We start from the raw sequence: 22,359 nt of genomic DNA, 5'->3' as shown, positions 1-22,359 counted from the left end.
AGCATGGCTGACACAGAAAAGATTCTTGTAAACATTTTGGTGAGTAAGAAGAGGGAAGTGAAGTCTACTTAAATGAATATCCACTTTACCCTCACCTCTTCTTTGAAACCCTCCTTGATTTACCCTCACTAATCCCCAGGCACTTCACTTTCCAGTTTTTCTATTTCACTCTTGTCTTTATGTATTTGGGTTCAACTATGTTTGCCAACACTTGTGCTTTCTATATTTCATTTCATTTATTTTCATTAGACCATATTTTCTATATACTTTGTCTTTTCATACAACTCTCCCCATGTGACTGTTTCAATAAAGCTGTAAATATTTCAATATGAATATTATTTGTTTTGTGTTCATGCCTTTTTATATTCATATTATCTATATTGTCTATAATTAGATAGGAAGAGATGTTAAAAAATCATTTTGCTACAGCAACTTAGCAGAAGTACTGAATAAATATTTAATGATGGCAATGTGGATTCACTACAATATACAGAATGAAAATAAAGCAATTGCCACAATCATGCAATGTAAATCTCCGCTACAAAGATTTGTTGCCACTGAAATAGCTCCCATACATTTTCTTACTTTTTTGCTAAGGCTTTAAAGGTTTAAATGAGTTCCTGAATTTTAACTTTAATTCCAAGGCCACACAAGTATGTCACTGGGCTTCGTTGTGCCATCAGCCTAATGTTTTAAGAATAGGAATGGATTGTCCCTGATCTTAGGTTCAATCCTCGGCTCTAAAGGAATTTCTGTGGCTTTACATACTAATTATATACAGCTAGTCTTCCTTATTCCTTCAATGTGTTCTTCCTCAAATTTACCCCTCTCCCTGGAAACTCTTGCCAGATTAATTTTCCCAAGGCTATCCTTCATCATCTCACTCAACCAAGATAAAAACGTTCAATGTTAGATCCATTGAAGGGAGATTGATATGTTGAAATAGTTATACCATAGTATGGTAAACATTGTAGGGATGGATACATTATTCATTCAAGAAATATTTAATGAGTCTTTACCAGTCCTTGTAATGTGCTAGTTACTGGGGTATAGATTGGTTTGGTCCCTGTCTAGGTATTTGGGAAGACTTGCAAGGGAAATATATCAGCTGGCACTTAAAGGTGAACTAGGAATTTACTACTTCATTCAAATGTCTTAATAATTCCTTACATCTATGAATTAATCTATGAATTCAAAGTCTCTCTGTCTCTTTTCTCCAGAGCAGAATATAATAGTACTGGAAAGCAAAATGGCAAGGATTAAAATTTTAAAGCAAAATGAAATAACAAAGGAGAACCCAGAACTTGATCTAATATATGAAACTTTGAGTTATATATATTCTAAATATTTTAGCACCTTTTGGTAAAATTTTTTTTTAATGTAAGTAAATCTGGGGAACACAGTACTTTAAAGAAAGAGCTAAACTGCTAAAACACGTCTTGGTCTAATACTAGGACAAGGACTCAGTGATGGGCAAAATTGAAAGGATTGACAAGGTACTCATCTGAAATACTAACAGCAGTTCTGCCTGCAGTGGAAGTAAGGGAGCTAAAGGCAAAGTTATACGAATATGGTAATTGGAGTCTTTAATCGGTGTGTTAAATTAGTGTATCACCGGTATGTACGTGGGAGGTTTGGTGTGTGTGGGAGATGTGCACACGGAGGATTATTGTTATTCTTCACTTGGCTGAGTTTAAATGGAAGGGCTCGAACAGAGAGGAGGAAAATCAACATTTCTCTCTTCCTTTGGGAAATACAGAACTAGCCAACAAGATCCAATTAACACATATGGAAGTCAAGGGACCATTTTATAGTAATTCAACCTTCTTAATCTCATGTTCACTAAACCCAAAGTTGTCCACTCAATCCAATAAGGCATCCCCAATTTCCTTCCTATGTTAATTGCATTCTGTGTCATAAAATACAGGATAGTAGAGGAAGAGGGTAAAATAACATTTATTCAGAAGCTGAATCTTAAGATGGCACAACCATGTACACAAATTGTATACTTTATTTTATTTATATGTAATGCTGTTATAACCCCCCCAATATTGTCTTTAATTTTAATTTTTTCAGCATTTTATTAGACAAATTTTAGAAGTTAGTACAATGTTGAAAGAATAATATAACGAACACCCATACTTTCTGGATTCAACAGTTGTTAGCAATATGCCCAATGTGTATTATCTATCTTTCTATTTATGAAATTATCTTATCTATTAATTTATCTTCCCTGATCTATGCAGATAGCTAGAATTGTTTTCACAGAACCATTTGAAGGTAACTTGCAGACAGAATGACTTCAATATTTATCTCCTACATAACCATAACAGCACTACCACACAAAAGACAACTAATAAGTACTTCTTAATGTTATTAATATCCAGTTCATATGCAAGTTCCCCAGCTATCCTCCTCAATTGTTTGTAGTAATTTCTTTTTTTCCAAACCAGGATCCAATCATGGTTCATGAATTATATTTGGATCTTATATCTTTAGTATGTTTTAATCTAATCATCTCCTCAGCTTTTTCCCATAACACTGAGCTTTCCCCCTACTTTTATTTTGAATAATTAAAAACCTACGGAAAAGTTGAAAGAACAGGAAACAAACACCGTTATACAACTTTACCTTATTCACCAATTGTTAGCATTTTGCCACATTTGCTCTCTGTAGCTCACTTGCTCTAATTCTAATTCTATTATTTCTTCTACAGGCCATTTTTCTATAAAAATGTTTCCCTTATTGTCTTAAGATGTTACTTATGTGAATGCAGGATGACTTAATACATTTCCCTTAGAGTAAGGAGTTAGTATAAAAATCAACTCTAAGGATGGCAAATGTTCTCTTTCAATTTTTAAAGAAGTACCAACATTCTCTTTGATGTCCGCATTTGGTCAAGAGGAAACCCTTCAAATTGGCTCTCATATTCTGGAACTTTTCCTGCCCCAAATACAAAATTAGTCATCTCTCCAAGGAACTCTGGCTCCTTTCAGTAGAAAATGATAATTAGAAAGCAAGATCTTGGTGCTAGTTATGTTCCTGACTACTGGGGTGTTGTTTCTTAGGCCCTTTTAGTGAACAGATAGGGAATATATATATTTTTTCGAATGTCATGAGTAGATAATGATATTTCCAGTTCAAATCTAACATTACATAGTATTTCCTTAAAATTCCTTGACTTTATAACTCCTTTCTCTTACACTAAAAATGTTTGTTTTCTTAATAATATTTTTACTTATTTGCTTTATTCTACATTATATGCCAAATAGCTTAAAATTATAACACTAATAATACAAATAAACAATGAAACTATTGAATAAAATGTAGGGTTTTTGCAGTTCACCTTTTTTCTTAGAATGCACTCAAAATAAGATAAACTGTATTCAAAAGTCACTTGAAATAATTATTTTCTCTTTGGGATTAAATTAGTAGTCTGATACACAGGCTAGGTTGTTTGAATTTGTTTGCATTGTTAGAATTTATTGTTTTCTTTTCCTTAAATTTTATTTATTTTGTATATTTACATGATTCAGAAGTAAAAACTGTGGTAAAAGATATAGCGGAGAGGTATTGCTTTCATTTTTTCCATTTCTCCCATTCCCCTGTAGGTGTAGTCATATATAATTCATTGTCCAAGCAGGATACTTTTGAGAAGGAAATGGATTACTTAAAATAATTATAATTCATAATTTTTGAAATACTTAAGTATTGACTGAAGCCTAATTTTATCTTATCAGAGGACAATAGTCACACACTAAAGCAATTCTTTAAAAGCTTTTAAGAATATCTAAAAATCTTTATATATTAAAAATAACATATATACATGTGTAATAAAGCAAGTTTAAAAATAAAAGATTCTGTCCTGGACAAAATGATTTTCATTGGTGGGCTTACATTGTTACCAATTATTATTATTTTTCGTTTACCATTTGGCATCTTTTACCACAAAAGTAATGAAGTGTGTGTGTGTGTGTGTGTGTGTGTGTGTGTGTTTATTCTTTTCTTCCTTTCTAATGAGATAAAAACATCTTGCTTGCTATTTCACTTATTAAGTATACTTAAAATTATTCCATAACAGTCTACAGAGATCTTCTTCATTCTTTTTTATAACCACATAGCACCTTATTGGGTAGATGACCATGGCTTATTCAACAAATTCCCTGTTGATTGGATATTTGAAATTCTTCAGTGTCTTGCTGTTATATACAATTGTCACAAATAACCTTGTGGATATGCTCTTTGGTATTTATAGAGGCATGATTGTAGTGTAGTTTCCTAGAAATGAGATTTCTGGATTGGAGGGAAAACACATATGTAATTTTGTTAGGTACTGTCAAGTGCACTGTCATAGGAGATCTAATGGTTTGTACTCCCACTAGCAATCATATGAGAATCGCTGCTTCTTTTGTCAACTAAGTTGTTATCAAACTTTGGAATTTTTGCCAATCAAATAATAGGAAAGAGTATCTTAGTAGAATTTTACTTCTCTTATAAGTGATGTTGAGCGCCTTTTCATATGTTTGAGGGCCTTTTGTCTTTCTTTTTGGGTGCAGTCTGTTCATGTCTTCTGTCCACTGTTCTCTTGGGCCTTTGGTATTTTTCTTCCAGATTTCTAGAGGCTCTTTCCATGTTAAAGTATTAGATCTTTGTGCCTGTGAACTAAGTTGCAAGTATATTTTTACAGTTTGTTATTCATATTTTGAAAAACGTAAATATATACATGTATATGGTTTTATTGCTCATATTATATATATACACATACATACGTATGTACATATGTTACTGCTTATGGATTTTGGGTTATATTTACAGAAGCTTTCTCCTCTCTTATGTTTTAAGGAATTAATCATGTTTTCCTCTTTTTTTTTTCTTTTTTACATCCAGCTCTCAGATCCATTTGGAATTCATTCTAGTGTACAGTGTGAGGTACTGATCTAATTTTTTCTTTTTCCATGTGACTATCCAGTTGTCTCAATACTATTTTAAAATTTATTTTTTTTCTCACTGATTTGAGATGTCACTTTATCATACACCAAATTCAATGTATATATTTGGGTCTTTTTCTCAACTTTTTTTTTTTTTGTACTTTAAGTCAATGTGCAAATATCATACTGTTTTAATTATGGATAATAATAGTCTCCAAAGGTCAGAAGAGATTATGGTTTTCCCAAGGTCAATTTATTGAAAAAAAAATTAGAGCCAGGATTTGATCCATGGCAACCCTATGTTTGTATGATTTAAATAAGCTTCTAAGCAGCATCGTTATCTCAGTTAAATAAGTTATCTGATATAGTTATCTTATCGATAATAAGTGGTGGTGTTTGGTAGTTGTAAACTACAAAAATTAGGGGTGCAGAGTAGTTTTTGTAGCACGAAATGATTATCTTGTTAAAAGTCTTCTGACCCCTTTCCTAATATATGGATTATCCTATAGTCTAATTCCAAAAGCTCTTGAGGAACCCTTTACTTCCAGAAGTAGGATTTTATATGCATACATACTATTAGAGTATATATGGCAAACTTTGAGCTGATCTGAGCCGTAATGGACATGGGGGGGGTAGGGGGAGAGAGTCTCTATTATTGTCTCTTATGACCCACATTCTAATGTCCATGTAATGAGAATCCCTATGATTAATGCATTATTTTATAAATATGAAAAAAAAACCACTAGAAAATAGATATGAGGCAAATAAATTCTGTTTCCCTAGTGTTGCGCAGTTTAAAACAAAAACAAAAGCCCACTGGCAGAAGCCATCTGGTCCTGGCAACCTTCCCGGTTAAACACTTTTAATTGCTTCTATGATCTTGGTGGGTTGATGTGCCATGGTTTACAGGGATTTGGGAGAACTGACCTTTATGAAGTAATCACAGTTCGTTGTACAAAAGAACTCGGAGTTACCAAAGCAGGCAGCATATCCTGCTGTGGGGCTGTGGTAATAAAAATGGATCGATATGTGATGGTGTCCTATTTGGAATAACTTCACTGCAATATTCTAGATATAAGGCCATGCCAACAGACAACAACATTCCACCTGGAATGTTCTGTGAGTTTTGGCAGTGATCATAAATCTAGTAGGGTCTGTAAGTGAGATTTGTTTATTGTTAGTCACTCTTATGACATCAAGTCCCTTTTCTGTACATCATCTTGAATTTTTTTATTGAAATATAGTTGATGTACAATATTATGTTAGATTCAGGTGTACTACATAGTGATTTGACATTTGCATACGTTATGAAATGATCATCATGCTAAGTCTAGTAATCATCTGTCCCCATACAAAGTTATTAAAATTTTATTGACCATATTCCTTATGCTGTATATTATATCCCCATGGTTTATTTATTTTATAACTGGAGAATTATACCTCTTAATCCCCTTCACCTATTTCCCCCAACATTCTACCCTCTCCTCTATGGCAACAACATGTTTGTTCTCTGTATCTATGAGTCTGTTTTCCTTTTTCCATTTTAATTTTGTTTATTTTTGTGTGTTTGTTCTGCTTTTTAGTTTCCACATATAAGTGAGATTTTATGGTATTTGTCTTTCTCTGTCTGACTTATTTCACTTAGCATAATATCCTCCAGATTCATCCATGTTGTTGCAAATGGCAAAATTTTATTTTTTAATGGCTGAGTAATATTCCATTTTGTGTGTGTGTGTGTGTGTGTGTGTATGTGTGTGTAAGTGTGTGTGTGTATCTCACGTCTTATCCATTTATCTATTTTGGTAGAAGACATTTTCTGATACAGCATTGATTGGTATTTATTTTCCCCTGTAATCCATATCTATTTTTAATTTCATTCAGAGTAAGTTTAGCTCAAGCTCTTGAATTATCACCTCTTTCTCTTGTACCCTTCCTCCTCCTCTTCAAACTTCTCTGAAATTTCTGAAGAGAATGGGACATACCCTGACCCCTTGTTCCTGAGCTATCCTTATTCAGAGCAACTTTCTCAGAGGATGCATCCAATGAGGAATGCTGTAATAATGTGATTCTGTCCAAGGAACAGAGACTGTGTGGTAATAGAGAAAAGAAAATTGCACTGGGAAGTAGTGAGCAAAGTCTGTGACCTGGCTTGGCTCCTGGGTGTGACCTTGGACAAGACCTGAACCTCTCTGAGACCTAGATCTTTCATCTCTAAGGCAAGTGGGCTGGCTCAGAGATCTCTGGTCTTTTTCCTCTTCTGACATTCTATCTCTTTGAAGGTTTGTAACCAATAAAAGTAAATTGGGACATTATATAACAAATGCCTACCCCCATTTATGCATCTGACAGTTCCCAGAGTTAGCCCTTATGTTGCTGGGATTTGGTACAATATTCTTTCTTCGTAGCAAAAACGATCAGGTGTGTGATTTTTATGGGTGGGGCTGCTGAACTCTTTGTAGATTCTGTGACTGTTCCTACAAAGATAGGGGCCAGTTGTTAAACAGGACAATACAGTAACAGTTCTGCTCAGCTGAAGTCAAAGTAAAGACACTTTATTGAAATTTTGCATTTCGAATCCCTTGTGGGTGATGATGTAGTCATTTCCACTTTAGCATTAAAGAAAAGAAAAAGTAAAAAGTATTACATACTTAAGCCATTTGTAATTCTTATTTCTGTGGAACCAAACTGACATCCCTCTAAATACAAATACATATTTTGCCCTAAGTGTAGAAAAATGATTAATCATGACTTTATATCTTGTGCAAGAAGGATGACTGTATTCGCTCATTAACATTGGGTCATTTCTCAGTTGTTGGACAAGTAGTACATTGGAGAGGCTGAGTAATATGTTTCTGCTTTCTAGAAAATTAGATTTATATGTATGTCAAAAAACACAGCTGTCATTATATCTGTCAATTAATTTCAGCTCTTGCATATATTTATTTGCACTATTAAATAATCATGGGCAAAAAGTTTTAAAAAATATTATTTTATAGTTATTAAAGAGAGTATCTGAGGAAAACAGGGATCTAGGACCTCTTGCAATCCCTTCCAGGAAGGCTGGAAGTGGTTTAATCTGTGGTTGGAGTCCCTGACTGCTTGGGAGTCATTTTGATAAGTGGGAGCTTCACCTCTCTGATGGGTAAGAAGTCTGTAAGAAAATGCTGATATTATTAATTGGAGATCATAGAATTTTAGAGTTAATAAAGAGCTGTGGGATCATTCAGCTCAGTCTGTTTACTTCACTGATGAAGAAACTGAGGCATAAAGAAGTTAAAACTGTGTTCAACATTGGTGACTATTAGTAGCAGAATCAGGCCAAGGAACTGGATCTGCTGACTGTCTTTCTGGTATCTTTCTATCATCTGCACTGACTTCTCTATGGCTACAGAGGCTCATTCATTCATCTACCGAAGCATTTACTGAATGGCTATTATGTGGCAAGCATTGTGCCAGGTACTAGTAACCCAACAATAAATAAATGTGGTTGCTTCTCTACCAGAACTCACTGTTTCACATATCAGAGAAAAGTTATAAACTGGTACCTTTCTCTACTCCAAAAAGAATATTTCAGGATGGATTGATTCAATAGAATTCTGGTAAAGCCCTGTCAATTAACTTTTAACCTTAGGTTCTTTACTCCTTAAATAACTTTTAAATTCTTATCCAAGACTTATTCTTTTATCAAGGCTTCAATGAAGTCATGACAGTATTGAGCCCATTACACTTGATCAATTTCTTTATCATTTTTGGACTGTTGACTATTTATGATTGATTGGCAGGCCAATAAACTTTTTCCCATTTATGGCCATTTTTTAAAAGAAGTATCTAAAAGCATAACTCAGATTAAAAAATTTTAGAAGCACTTATTCTTCACATAATACTCTTGCAGTTAATATAGTAATGAGACATACATGTGAGAAAGACATAGAAGAGAGACTGCCCTGGAGTTGAGGTCTAGATCCTTTACTTGCTACATGTATGACATTGGGCAATTTATTTTAAATTCTGAATCTCCATTTTCTCAAGCCTAAAATGGAAATAATAATACCTACCTTGAAATGCTTTCAGGATGCTAAAGTGAATGCATGTATAGTCCAGAGTATAGGGCCTGAAAGAGAATGTGCTCAACAAGTAATAATTATAACTCCTAGCCTTTGAGGAGTTAAAGTCAATATTGCTATAATTTTGCTATTTTTCATATTACTGGCAATGCAGTTTTAGTGAATTGAGAGAGTTTGCAACCTTGCAGAATTAGAGCTTAAAGAAATTTCCAGGGGTTAGCCTATCTATTTCTCTGCTGTTAGGTCAAACTGATCGCAAAATACTACACATATGTGGAAGCTACTTCTTGAAAATTTTTCCATTGAGTCTCTTATAGGGTAGTACAATAAAATAATTTCTTCATTTATAACATACATGGATTTGGGCAAATTGCTTTCCTTGATCAGCTTCACATTCTTCATGTATATCAAAGTTCTGGCCTTTACAAGGCCAGAACCTCACCTGTCTTATTCCTCACAGTACCATCAGCACTAGAAGTGGCTGGTACATAATACATACTCAATAAAACTTCTTGAATAAAAGAGTAAATAAATTAATTGCACTATTGTAAAACTTAAATGTTATGTATATTTGATAAATAACAGGCCCAAACTCATTTGTTAATGTTTGTTGTAAATAACATTAAGAAGGTCTACTTCATGGATGTATTTATTAAGTGAATATAATGACATTTTCCCTAATAGAAAAACTAAAGTACAGGGCATCCCCAAGGGAACTAATTTGAGAGCTATATGATACCTAAGTTAATTCTGTATATTGTATAAATATTAAGTTTTTGTTCTTGGAATGCTTATCTAGTACATCCTCCAAGTATAATTTGTCATTTGTTAATTTATTTGTTCACTTTATAAATTTAATATTATCTGGATGTCAAAACAGACAAGCATAAAAATAATACTATGACCTATTCTCATTAATAAGTAAGAATGAATAGATTCTAAATAAAATACATCCAGCAAAAATTAATATCAATTGAAGAATCATCTATGAAGGATAAGTGAGAATGAATCCCTGGAAGGCAAATATGGTTTAATTAGAAATCTATTATCATAAATCATAACATCTAAAATTAAATAAACAAAAAAGTATCATTCTAATATATGTTAAAGGCATTTGATAAAATTCAACACTCATCCTGACAAAAGCTCTTAGAAAACTAAAAATAAAAGGCTACATATTTAACTTTGTAAATAACAACTATCCCAGACTTACAATCTTTTTCATACTTAATGTTGAAAGACTAAAAGAATCCCCATTAAAGTTGGGGGAAAAGAAAGATAATTGTTGTTAGTGTTATGCTTTAGCATTATTTGAAATTTCTGAGCACTGAAATATAACATGAAACAGAATGAGACATATCCAATAGAAGATTAATTCCTTTTGTTCCTCCAAAACTCGAGATGCGCCTAATATAAGACAGGTATTAAAAAAAATCAGTTGCTTCCCTAATTACTCCAATAAAGAAAAAATATACTTTTAAATATTCCATTTATAATAGCAGCAAAAAGTACAACATACCTAGGAATAACTCTAGTACTATCTATGCAGGATATAGATGAAGAAAACCATACAATTTTACTGATTGATGTCAAAGGGTATTTGAATAAATGGTAAGTTAACCCATATTCCTGCATATGAAATGTGAAATTGAAAAAAAATTAAAAATTTTCAATATTTAATACAATTCATCCTAGACCAAATAATAAAGTATTTAAACCTAACAGAAGGATTCTATGTTTGCTTAGACTAATAAATGGATGGTAAGAGTAATGTTAGTTGTCAAAGGGTAGAATAATGAATGCACTATTTGTTCTACTGCACATATGCATTAATAGCATACATTAATAAGCATTACAAAGCTGTAACAATTTAAAAATGGTGCAATGCTGACACAAGAACTTGCAGGCCAATTCAATAGAATGGCTAACTGTGAAATAGAGCTTAGTGTAAACAATAATGTCATATAGGATGAAGGAATGAATACAAATCAAAGAAAGAACAGATAGAGTATTCAAAACTTGGTGTTCAGAAAGCTGATAATTTGCTAAGAAACAAAGTTAGAGCCATTGTATATTGGTATAAAGAGTAGTTAAGAGAACAGGCTCTAGGGGCTGACAGAGTTCAAACACCAGCTACATCACTTACTTAGTCATGTAACCTTGGATAAGCAAATCGATCTCTCTGAACTTTAGTTTCCTCATATATAAAAAGGGACAGTAATAGCTATTGCCGATAACTATTAATATAAGTAATAGTTATAAGGAGGTTATGGGAATTAACTAGGCGATAATTCATATAGATAATTTAGTATACTGTTTGCAAATACTCTTCACTCAATAAACATGATCAGTTATTTCTATCAGACACCAAGGTGATTACATATATATTAATAGACTAATGTAAAAATAAAACCATGAAAAATCCATATTTAACTGGTCTTAGTTTTGAGAAGGACTTTCTAATCATAAATACAATAGAAGAATTCACCAAGAAAAAAATAGATGTGACTACATAAGAATTTTAAAATACTACGTTTAAAATATAAAAAGCTGCAAAGCCGCAAATAAAACAGTTATATGTAAACTATAAAGAGCTCTTACAAATCAATATAAAAATCAGCAACATCCTGGACAATTAACAAATATTAAGATAAATTCAAATAAGTTTTTTAACATTCTAAATCAATATTTAAAAAAACGTAAATAAAAATATGAATGTGCATTAAATTAGAAAAAGAATATGGCAGTGCTCCAGTTGCCAAGAGTGTGGGAAGATGATCACTCCATGATTCTGCTGGACAGGATTTATATCATGTAACATTTTGGAAGGCAATTTGGCAACACTTTATAGAGTCTCAAAATGCTTTCACCATTTTAGTCTTATTCTAGGAATTCATCCTAGGGAAATAATCAGAAAAGCAAATAAACATTTTTGTATACTTATTTTATCATAGCATTGTTTATAATACTGGGCACATCCATGAAATGGAATAGCATGCAGCCAAAAGAAATCATGTATTTGAAGCATATTGAATGGTGGTCCAATGTCTCACTATAATGGCTAAAACATTATGCAAATTATAATCAGTAATCACACCAGTAGCTACATTTATCACTACATCTGCATCTAAATGTGCACCTATATACAGAAGGAAATATACCAATTTTCTAGGTAGATACCAGAATTACAGGTAAATTTTACTTTTATTTTATGTTGTGTATTTTTAGGTTTTCTACAATAATTAGCAGCACTTTTACCATCTGAAAAAATAAGACAAATAGTTGAAATATAGATGGCATTCTGTTTGTCTCTATTTTTTTGGAAGGTAATACTTCACATGTGATGTGACAACTTGTTTGTGAGATTTTGTTGTATTTCATCAATTTTGCATGAATTTAATTTTAAATTTAACCTTTGGAAAATTAATATTAGACTTTCTTTTTAGTTTGTTTGTAAAACTTGAGAGTGAAGAACAAAACTGAGGTTATGAAATTGCTCTCAGAAACAGCTGGAAACATCATTCAGTGTTGTATTCTGTTTAATGTTCAGTGCCCTTTCACAGGGAACTAAGAGAAATATGAGTCTTGGCATATGTTATTTTTTGCATGAAAGCTTACCAAAATCCCTGGTGTATTTCAATTGCAGGAGTGATAGGCAATAGCATTTTTTTGTCTCTACCATACAGTTTGGCATTTGATTACAGTTTAGTGCTTCATAATATACTGTCTTTGGAATTTCTCCATCTTATGAACTCTCAAAGTATTTTATCTTTTTATTCAATTTTAGCACATTTTATTCCATTTATAAAGTTTTTATTTCTTGAGCAAGTTTTATCTTGTAGTAAGTCCTACTTCTTCTACCAGACTGTAAACTCCTTGAAGTCGGGAACTATATCTTATTCACTTCTATACCTCCTGGACCTCACCCAGAATATCTTGCACACGAAGGTAGTAATTTGTTACATGAATAAATAGAATAAATGAGAAATAACTATTTAATATATTGTCTTCTAATTGTTTCAGATTCTATTTTTTCTCTGCCAAGATTGGAAGTTTCAGGAAAGCAAAGCCTAGGATGTCACATACTATTTTTGCACCTAATACCTGCTAATAAACTCAGAAGTATTGCCCACTTAAATTGTTTAACCTTTTGTTTTGCAAAGTAAGTTTAGATGAAATTATCTGAACATGGCTTATTACCACAACTAGTAGTTAACCTTAAACAATGAACAAGGATTTATTTAAAGATTTTGCGTTTGTTTTTAGCCTAATTTATGATAACAAGTGGTTGTTACTTAAAACCACATCATTTCCACTTACCACTTCCAAATATTTGATAAGTACCTATAATGGACCAGGCATCATTCAAGCTAGTAAATAAAATAAGGTAAAATTCCCTGCCTTCATAGAACTTGCATTCTAATGAGGATGGTGGGAGAGGATATAAATAAGTGAAAATGATGTTAAGTGCTGATAAATTTAGTTTTGAAAAATAAAAAGGGAACAACCAAAAAAAAAGCTTCATTGGAAAAGCGTCATTTTAGCAAAGACTTGAAGGAGGCGAGGGAGTGATCCTATGGCTATCTCAGAATGAGAATTCCAGGCAGAGGCTAGAGCAAGTCATGAGACCTGAGGAGGGTGTGCTCTTGGTATATTTAAAGCACAAGGACCAGAAAAACAGTGACCCATTAGAAGATCTATACCGAAAGGTACAGAAGATCTATACCTGACTTTGCAAAGTTGTGATGAGGTATAAACTGCATGTAAAGCACTTAGCACAAAGTCTTGTACATATCAAATAATTGATAAGTATTATTTATCATCATTATGTGAATTACATGAACTAGACTCTTAGAACATTGCTAGAAAAAAGCACCATACACTGATGCCTCTTTAGGGTGAAAACATGTCTGGGTCAAGCCTACTTGATTCTAATACATTATTTCCTTGCATAACTAACTACTTGCTATGTATTCTTTATTTCTGGTGGATAACTACTTATTCATGTTTCTAAATAAAATTATTTAAAATGTGTCCATGGAGCTTCCGTGAATGAGCTGAGGGAGTTTGAATTTGTCCTATCCAAATGCCCAGAGCTATCTGGCATGGGATTGCTCAGCAGGCTTTTCATGCAAAGTTACAGTGTTGAGGTAAAGGCCCTGCTGCTCAGAACCCAGTGTTCCATACTCCCTTGGTGATGGTTATGGTCGCTCTCATAGACATTAGGTCTTACAGACATCCTCAACGTGAGCCAAGTTCCCTTAATGGATGTGCTGGAAAGAGCTCAGCGTTACTGAGTCAAGAATGTAATTTGAGCTGTGCCAACTGGAAACAAATTGATCATTTTGGCCCACATACCTGAATCTGAAGAAGCCCTTCCCCATCAGGGAAGACTTTCCAACATGAAGCAGTTAAATTCCCAAATGTTCCTGGATGTGGAGTCCTAATTTAGATTCGCTGTTAAGCCCTTGAACATATTTTCAAATATGCCCTTTTAAATGCTCAATGGAAAATGGAATGAGGTTCTAGTATGTACTGTTGCATGCATGATCCTTAGTGACATTTTCTTTTTATTCCTTCCAAATTGAGAAAACAATTGCAAATAATTTCCTTGCCTTTGGACAAAGAAAGGGAGCACAAAGTATTCCCAAGATCTCTTGGAGTAGTTCGTCTGTCAAAGATTGCTGAGATTACTAGTTTATAGACTTTGGAAACTTTGTTTCCGAAGCAACAGCGAAAAATAGAGTCAAAATCAATTTCTGAAGTCAAAATTAAGTACTGTGGTTAAGTCTGTTTCTATACCAAAACCAAACTAGATAAAATGGAAAAGAAAAACAGATTAATTGGGTTTTCTTAAATTCTTTATTGATCCACTTGTAATGCAGGCCAGACAGAAACATATAGCCAAAATACTTTCACTGTTCCTAAAATGTTAAATGGCGTCAGAAATGGACAGGTGTGAAATTTCATTAGGAAAATTGCTGTAGGTGAGAGGGAAGAGAAGAACAGAAGTTAGGTAGAGATAGAATAAAAAAAAAATAGAAGTTTTGGCTAAATTGTCCTAGTTTCTGCTTCTTTTCTTCATACTTCTTTTTTATGAAGTCATTTTGTCTGTTTTAAACCCCTCCCATTTTAAGAAAACCAAATACATTCAAGATTTAGATGACAAGCATCCTTTTATGTCTTGTTTTAACAACTTTATTGAGGTATAATGACATATGATAAACCACATGTTTAAAGTGTATAATTTGATAGATTTTGACATATGTCTCCATCTGTAGATCCATCACCATAATCAAGATAGTGAACACGTCTACCATCCCCTAAAGTTTGCTTGTGTTTTTTCATAAACCTTCCCTCCTCTCACCCTGTCCAGTACCAGTCAACAACTGATATGCTCTGTGTCACTAAAGATTTGTTTACATCTTCTAGCATTTTATATAAATGGAACCATAATGGAATCATATGGTATGTGCTCTTTTAGTCTGGCTTATTTCACTTAGCCTGATTATTCTGGGATTTGTCCATGCTTTTGCTCATACCAATAGTATTCCTTTTTATTGCTGAGTAGTATTTCATTGTATGAATATAATACAGTTTGTTTATTCATCTGTTGATGGACATTTGTGTTTTTTTCCCAGTTTTTGGCTATTACAAATAAAACTGTTGTGAACTCCATACACTATCTTTAAATGAACATATGTTTTCACTTATGTTGGGTAAATGCCTAGGAGTAGAATTGCTGGGACATGTTGTAGATACACGTTTAACTTTTTAAGAAACTGCCAAACTTTTCCAGAGTGGTTATACTATTTTCCATCCCCAAAGTGATTATTCCATTCTACATTTGCACACTTATCTCTCTCACTGGCTGGACATTTTCCTGAGTTCAGTTGGCTGTAAGAACATATCTATTTTCTCTATCTTCACCATGAGGATAGCTCCCAAATTTATGCCTCTAGTTATCATCTTCCTCTGGATCTTCAGCTCTGCAATTCCAACTGCTAATTAGCTAATCATCTACTTTACTAGTACTTTTATGAGACTATGAAGATGGGGCACTGGATCCATGCCCTAGCTCAGTTCCCCTGAATTCTCTTTCCTTTGGCAGAACCCAGGGTAGAACTGCTTCCTGGCATGATTTCGCCCTATCATGAATAAAACCTCTCTTTAACTCTTTTCAACTCCTGTGAGACAGAATGGAACTTTCACAAAGACTTCACTGAATACTTCACCAAAGACATCAAGGGATATGAACACAGAGAATAAGAGGAGGATTTTCTGACCCCTCACACAGCTAGCATGCTCATAGGAGCTGAAGTCCCTGCCCCAGGGAAAGAGGACTGGTACCAAAGGACAGGCACCCTGCCCCCATCTGTAGTCAGGAGAGGGGATTCTGAGGCAGACCTTGGCTGGATTCACACACTGCCACTGTTAGCTGAGTGACCTCCAGCAAGTTCCTTAACTTCTCTGAGTCTACTTATGTGTAGACTGGAGCCACCTCATAGAATTCTTTTAAGATTGAATAAAATAAGTAATTGTTTGACTCATATTAAATACTTGATGTTAAATTTGATAAACATTTTAACCATATAAAATCCAATACAAGCCTTAGATATCTGTATGTACCTTGACTCCAATGATCTTTTGACCCCTACCTTATCTTATATTCATTGATCTTATCTTTTTTCTGGTTATCACCTCTCTCCTAGCTTTACTACTTTTCCTACCCAGTTTAAATCTGGTAGAAATTCATTCTAATCACTTCTGTTGCATAAATTCACCACTTTCTTGTTTTACTTTCACTTTGTCCCTTGTTTTCACAGAATTCACCATTCAGTAAGGAAACTATATATTAAATAGACCACTGTAAATGTTTCAGTGCTCAAGGACTTGGTTTTGAGCTTTTCCACTAACTCAGCTAGTGATCATGGCTTTATATACCAGCTATATGCCAATATCTTCTTTGAAATGCTAGACCTGTATATCCAGCAGTTCCCTTGATGTCTCCATGTCTAAAAATGTCTCAAAATTAACATGTCCAGAACCAAACTTCTTATTTTTCCTGAGAAACCTACTCTATCTACAAAATTCATTTCAGCTGGTGGTAAATGTAGCCTTCTAGTTGCTCATGTCAATGGGTCTGGAGTCATCCTTGCTCCTCTCTTTCTCTCATACTCACATCCACTATCTTAAAAATATGTTCAGAACCCAACCATTGTTTTTTATTTCCATGTGCGTTAGTTTTGTCCAAGCTACCATTACCTTTAAACTTGATCATTGCAATACTTTCTTAATTATTATCTCTGCTTCCAGCCTTGACCCCCTACAGTCAAAATTTTCAAGACAGCAGCAAGAATGACCTTATTAAAACATTATTCATATCATGTTACTACTCTGAAATTGCTCCCAACCTCATTCACAGCAAAAGCCAACGTGCCCACAATAGCTTATGAGGCTTACAAGTTCTACTTTCCACATTCTCCCTTCACTCACCTCTCTACCCTTCTGATCTTATTTTATACTGTCTTTCTTCTTACTCTGCTTCAGCTACTCTGACCTCCTTACTGTCATCAGACAAGCCAGCCATAGTATTTCGCATAGAATATTCATTTCCCATGTATCCTTCTAGCTTACTCTCATTTCCTTAAGATCTCTACTCAAGAGTGACTTTTTCAATGAGGTTTACCTCAATCAGCCTATCAAAAAATTTAACCACTCTAACACTTTTTATTCCATTTATCTGTTCTATTTTTTCTTTAGCTTGTATCAATATTTAATAGATGATATGTGTTGCTATTTATCTTTCTTATTATTTCCTCCCTACACTAAAATGTAAACATGAGGTAGGGATTGTTGTCTTGTTTAGTTCATTGTTATATTCCCATTGCTTAGAAATGCGGTGGGTGCATAGTAACCCTCAAAAGTGTTGAATAAATGAATGAAGGAAGGAAGGGTTTTTTTTTCCCTTACTTTGCTTACTTGACATATATACTCCTATCTTTTCCAGAGCCATCACAACTTGAACAGATCTAAAAATTAACACACCATTACCCCTTTCACTTTTTATATGGATGTAGAAATCCCCAAGGCACAGGTTAAACCTCCTAGAATACACTGAAATAGAAAATGTCAACATTTCCTTCAAAAAAAATCCTCTGCTTTAGAGGAGCTTACAAAGAACCCTCACGTGGACACTATTGACCATGAGGAATAATCAACAAATTATATTAAATCTCTAAGAAATATATATATATATATATATATATATATATATTTTAAATCTCTAAGAAATTCATTAGTGAAAATTTCATAAGAGACTATAAAATAAGAATACTTAAGATTATAATGAGGGGCTTCCCTGGTGGTGCAGTGGTTACGAATCCGCCTGCCAATGCAGGGGACACAGGTTCCAGCCCTGGTCCGGGAAGATCCCACATGCCGCGGAGCAACTAAGCCCGTGCGCCACAGCTACTGAGCCTGCGCTCTAGAGCCCGCGAGCCACAACTACTGAAACCCGTGCGCCTAGGGCCCGTGCTCCGCAACAAGAGAAGCCACCGCAATGAGAAGCCTGCACACTGCAACGAAGAGTAGCCCCTGCTCGCCGCGACTAGAGAAAGCCCGCTCACGGCAACAAAGACCCAGTGCAGCCAAAAATAAATAAATAAAATAAATAAATTTTAAAAAATTATAATGAGACAAGGGGAGAAATAGAAAGTAAAATGAAAGAAGGGGGTACGCTAAAGCAAATGCTTCCTTTGTCTTAGAGGTATCTCCAAGTTCCCTGGGCTCGAATCTCCAGCTACTTTTGACTTCAAGTGCTCAGCCTATAAAGCACCTGTCGCATTTTTACAGATTCTATCTCCTTAGTTATTCCTTTTTTTATTCATGCATTTAGAAAAATTGTTTTAGAGCACTTATAATGCACCAGGCACTTTGTTAGACACAGGAGATACAATGGTGAAAACACAAGCATGTTCCCTACTTTCCTGGAATGTTCCACAAGGAAAGCAAGGAAAATATATATACTAAATAGATCATCGTCAATGTGACAAATATTGTGAAAAGTAATGTATTGTGTTAAGGGACTGAGTCAGGGATCCATATCTCATCTAAGGTGTCAAGAAAGAATGTTTCTTACATTGCTTCTTGCCTTTTTCCTACCATCATCACCCTAACTAAGACCCTCATTATCTCTTCTGCCTCTATCATTCTGCCGACTCTCCAACTCTGACCATATTTGTCATGATTAAGTGTTTATTGGCATTCTCTAATTACAGTATGGCTACAGCCTTTTCTTCCTTCTTTCCCACTATTCCTCAAACACATCTCATGTTTTCCAACCTTTTTACTTTTACTCATGCTGTTTCAAGCAATACATATACTTTTTGTCTTGATCTGTTTTCTCAGCGCCAACTCAAATTTCCTTTCTTATTGAAAGTCTGTCTTCTCTACTCCAGCACGTGGGCTAGTGAATATTATCTGAACTCACAGCACTTGCCCCTTCTTTATTTATTTTTATTTCATCATAAGCTATTGCATGATATTTTTTGTACTGTTACACTCTGTCTTAAAGACAGGAACATTGAAGACCAGACAAGTTTTGAAAATCGAGAATTAAGGGAGGAGCAAACCCGGATTAAGTTACTTAATGTCTTAGAAATATCACTTTCTAATATGTAAAAGGTAGATAATGTTATCTGACTCAGAGATTTCTTGAGATGATCAAATGAGATGAGACTATTTCCTAAAGTGTGGTTTACTTAAGATGGTACATGGCAAACATTTAAAAAATACTTATACTTTAATTTTAATTTAAATTGGAAAAGAAAAATTGGAACTAGGATATAAACCATCAATTCTCTTTTCAAAGAGAATTGTGGTTTACTTAAGATGATACATGGCAAACATTTAAAAAATACTTATACTTTAATTTTAATTTAAATTAGAAAAGAAAAATTGGAACTAGAATATAAACCATCAATTCTCTTTTCAACTAGACTTTATAAATTATTTCTGGTTTTTATTTTACTTTTTAATCTTATTAATAAATATGTATTATTTATATGTTACTTATTACTTATGGAGATGTCTTACTTTTGTTTATTCTGGTGATGACAAGTTTATTTAAAATAAATTTATTTAAATAAAAAGTGAGTCAAATTAAATTTTAAAATAACCTAAACAACAATAGAGGTATTATGTGAACATGCAAAAAATGGATGATTACTTATTACTTATGGAGATGAGTCTTACTTTTGTTTATTCTGGTGATGACAAGTTTATTTAAAATAAATTTATTCAAATAAAAAGTGAGTCAAATTAAGTTTTAAAATAACATTAACAACAATAGAGGTATTATGTGAACATGCAAAAATGGATGAGGGTAGATAAATACTGAGGTAAGGCATGTTAAATACTTTTGTGGGCAAAATACTTTGTATACCTTAAAGATGAAATACATTAATTTCATGTAAAGATGCTTAAGGTAAAGTAGCTGACATAGCGGAGGCACCTAGCAAGTTGCTCTCCTTTATGTTCTTTAAGCCGGAGAGAGGTTACAATTAATATCAGGAATATTTTCAGTAACACTATCTGCAATTGACATTTGCACTGAGGCTTTCAGCAGCTGCTGTTTCTGTTTTATGTAGGAGGCAGGATGGAAAAGGAATAGATTATGTGTTTTCATTAGTGGGTCTCATTTTTAAGGAAATGAAAGAAGGAGTTATTTATTTATGAATATAGTTTTCTGTATTAAATTTTGCAAAAGATCACCTGTATCTATCTATGGAAGGGGTGGAATTACAAAGTGAAAAAATGGACAGCTGGTAGGCCACGAATCAACAAGTCTCATTGATTTATCTTTTGAAACATTGGTTTTCAAAGCACTTTGAACCCTTCTAACAGTGACTTTGATTTATCTCTTAATGTATGAAGATGAGTATGAGGTAAAAATACAAATAGAGGGTAATAATAAATGCTTAATGTGGGTCTATATAGTGCCTTCCTTGCTTCTCCCAGGAGTATGAAGGAGTTTAATTCAAGTGATATGCTCATTCATTTGTTTATTCATTCAGCAAATAACTATTAAATTATTCAGATATATTTATTGAGTGGCTGCCATGTGCAAAGGACTATGAGGATACAAAAATAAATAAGGGATTTTCTTGAATTGTTCACAGTCATTTAGGGGACAACACTTAAGTTCAAAGTAATCACAAATGAATGTCATAAGAGCCAAACCTGAGATGTGTACAAGTGCAATAGGAAATGTTAGTTTTAGTGCATTAGTACAAACTGGCCCTGTCTCAAGGGATCAGGAAAGGTTTCATAGAGAATTACTGAGCCAAGTCTCAAAAAATGTGTAAAGATTTGTCAAACAACAAAGACAAAAAGGAGCAGGAAGTGAGGTGAAGAGTTAGGACTGCAGGCAGAGGAAACAGCATGTACAATGATTCAATCACATAGAATGTGTGTGTCTGGGAAACAGAAAATACTTTGGTGAAGACCCAAAAGATGATATGGCAAGGGGATAACTTCATCAAAGATGGCCATTGGACTTAAAAGAACATTCTCTTATAGATCAATTCTTGGGTCTTATTGTTATGGACTAACAGATTATTTGTTTAGGGTGACTTTAGAAATTGATTATAGAGTCCAATACCCAGAGGTAAGACAACTGGTAAAAGTGAAATTAAAGTTAAAAGCAGTGACTCCAAAATTAGCACCCCACTTCCATGGATGGGAGAAATCCTGCTGTTGAGATAGCTAGAATACTGGACTGTATAACTGAATCATAATTGATAAGAAAGTACCCATGCCGAAGGGCTCTAATTAGATGGGTGGTGTTTAAATGTCTCTATTTGTGGCAAGCTTTGGCAAAGCATGTAAATTTGAAGGGATTGAATGGAATTCTCTGTTACAAAATTACTCAACTACCCATCTTTTAGCATTGTGTAGCTTTTTCAGGAAAGCTGTCTATGGTCTTGTTTATTGCATTGATTTTTGTACTCACAAGTTAAAGTTCTTGCATGTTCCATTTGATATCCATTCTTTCTTGGCTGCTGGCTTGATATTCTTGAACTTTGCTCCTCACCTATATCCACTCAGTTCTACATTCTTTTGGTAGTTATTGCCATATCAATCTGTATCCCCAGTTGTAGCAAAATTTAATTGTAAGCATGTGGCAACTCACAACATGTGGATTCAGAACTACTATATAAATTCAGGATCCATTTGAGTTTTTCTTTTTATGAGTAATCTGTAAAATAAAAAGAGGCTCTGAGAAGACTCTCAAAAAAAAAAAAGCTATTTAGAAAGCTTAAGAAAATATTCATTTGGCTCAGAAAAGAGACATTTGTGAAACT

At 33.8% G+C, this 22,359-nt stretch overlaps 1 protein-coding gene across 8 annotated transcripts in view; it reads left to right on the top strand.

Annotated features, from left to right (window-relative positions):
• DLG2 (discs large MAGUK scaffold protein 2) overlaps window positions 1-22,359 on the top strand; it is a 2,068,078-nt gene that overhangs the window by 1,084,109 nt on the left and 961,610 nt on the right. For 3 of the 8 annotated variants that reach the window (XM_082343288.1, XM_082343306.1, XM_082343304.1), the window contains one exon: window positions 4,888-4,929. The exons of the other annotated variants lie outside the window; for them this stretch is intronic. In XM_082343288.1, coding sequence (XP_082199414.1) covers window positions 4,888-4,929 — 42 coding nt within the window. The remainder of the gene's footprint in view (window positions 1-4,887; window positions 4,930-22,359) is intronic. 8 annotated transcript variants of the gene reach the window in all.

This window comes from Balaenoptera borealis (assembly GCF_965194805.1).
Source record: "Balaenoptera borealis genome assembly, chromosome: 11".
Classification (NCBI taxonomy): Eukaryota; Metazoa; Chordata; class Mammalia; order Artiodactyla; family Balaenopteridae; genus Balaenoptera; species Balaenoptera borealis.
This window is presented reverse-complemented; position numbering and strand designations above follow the sequence as displayed.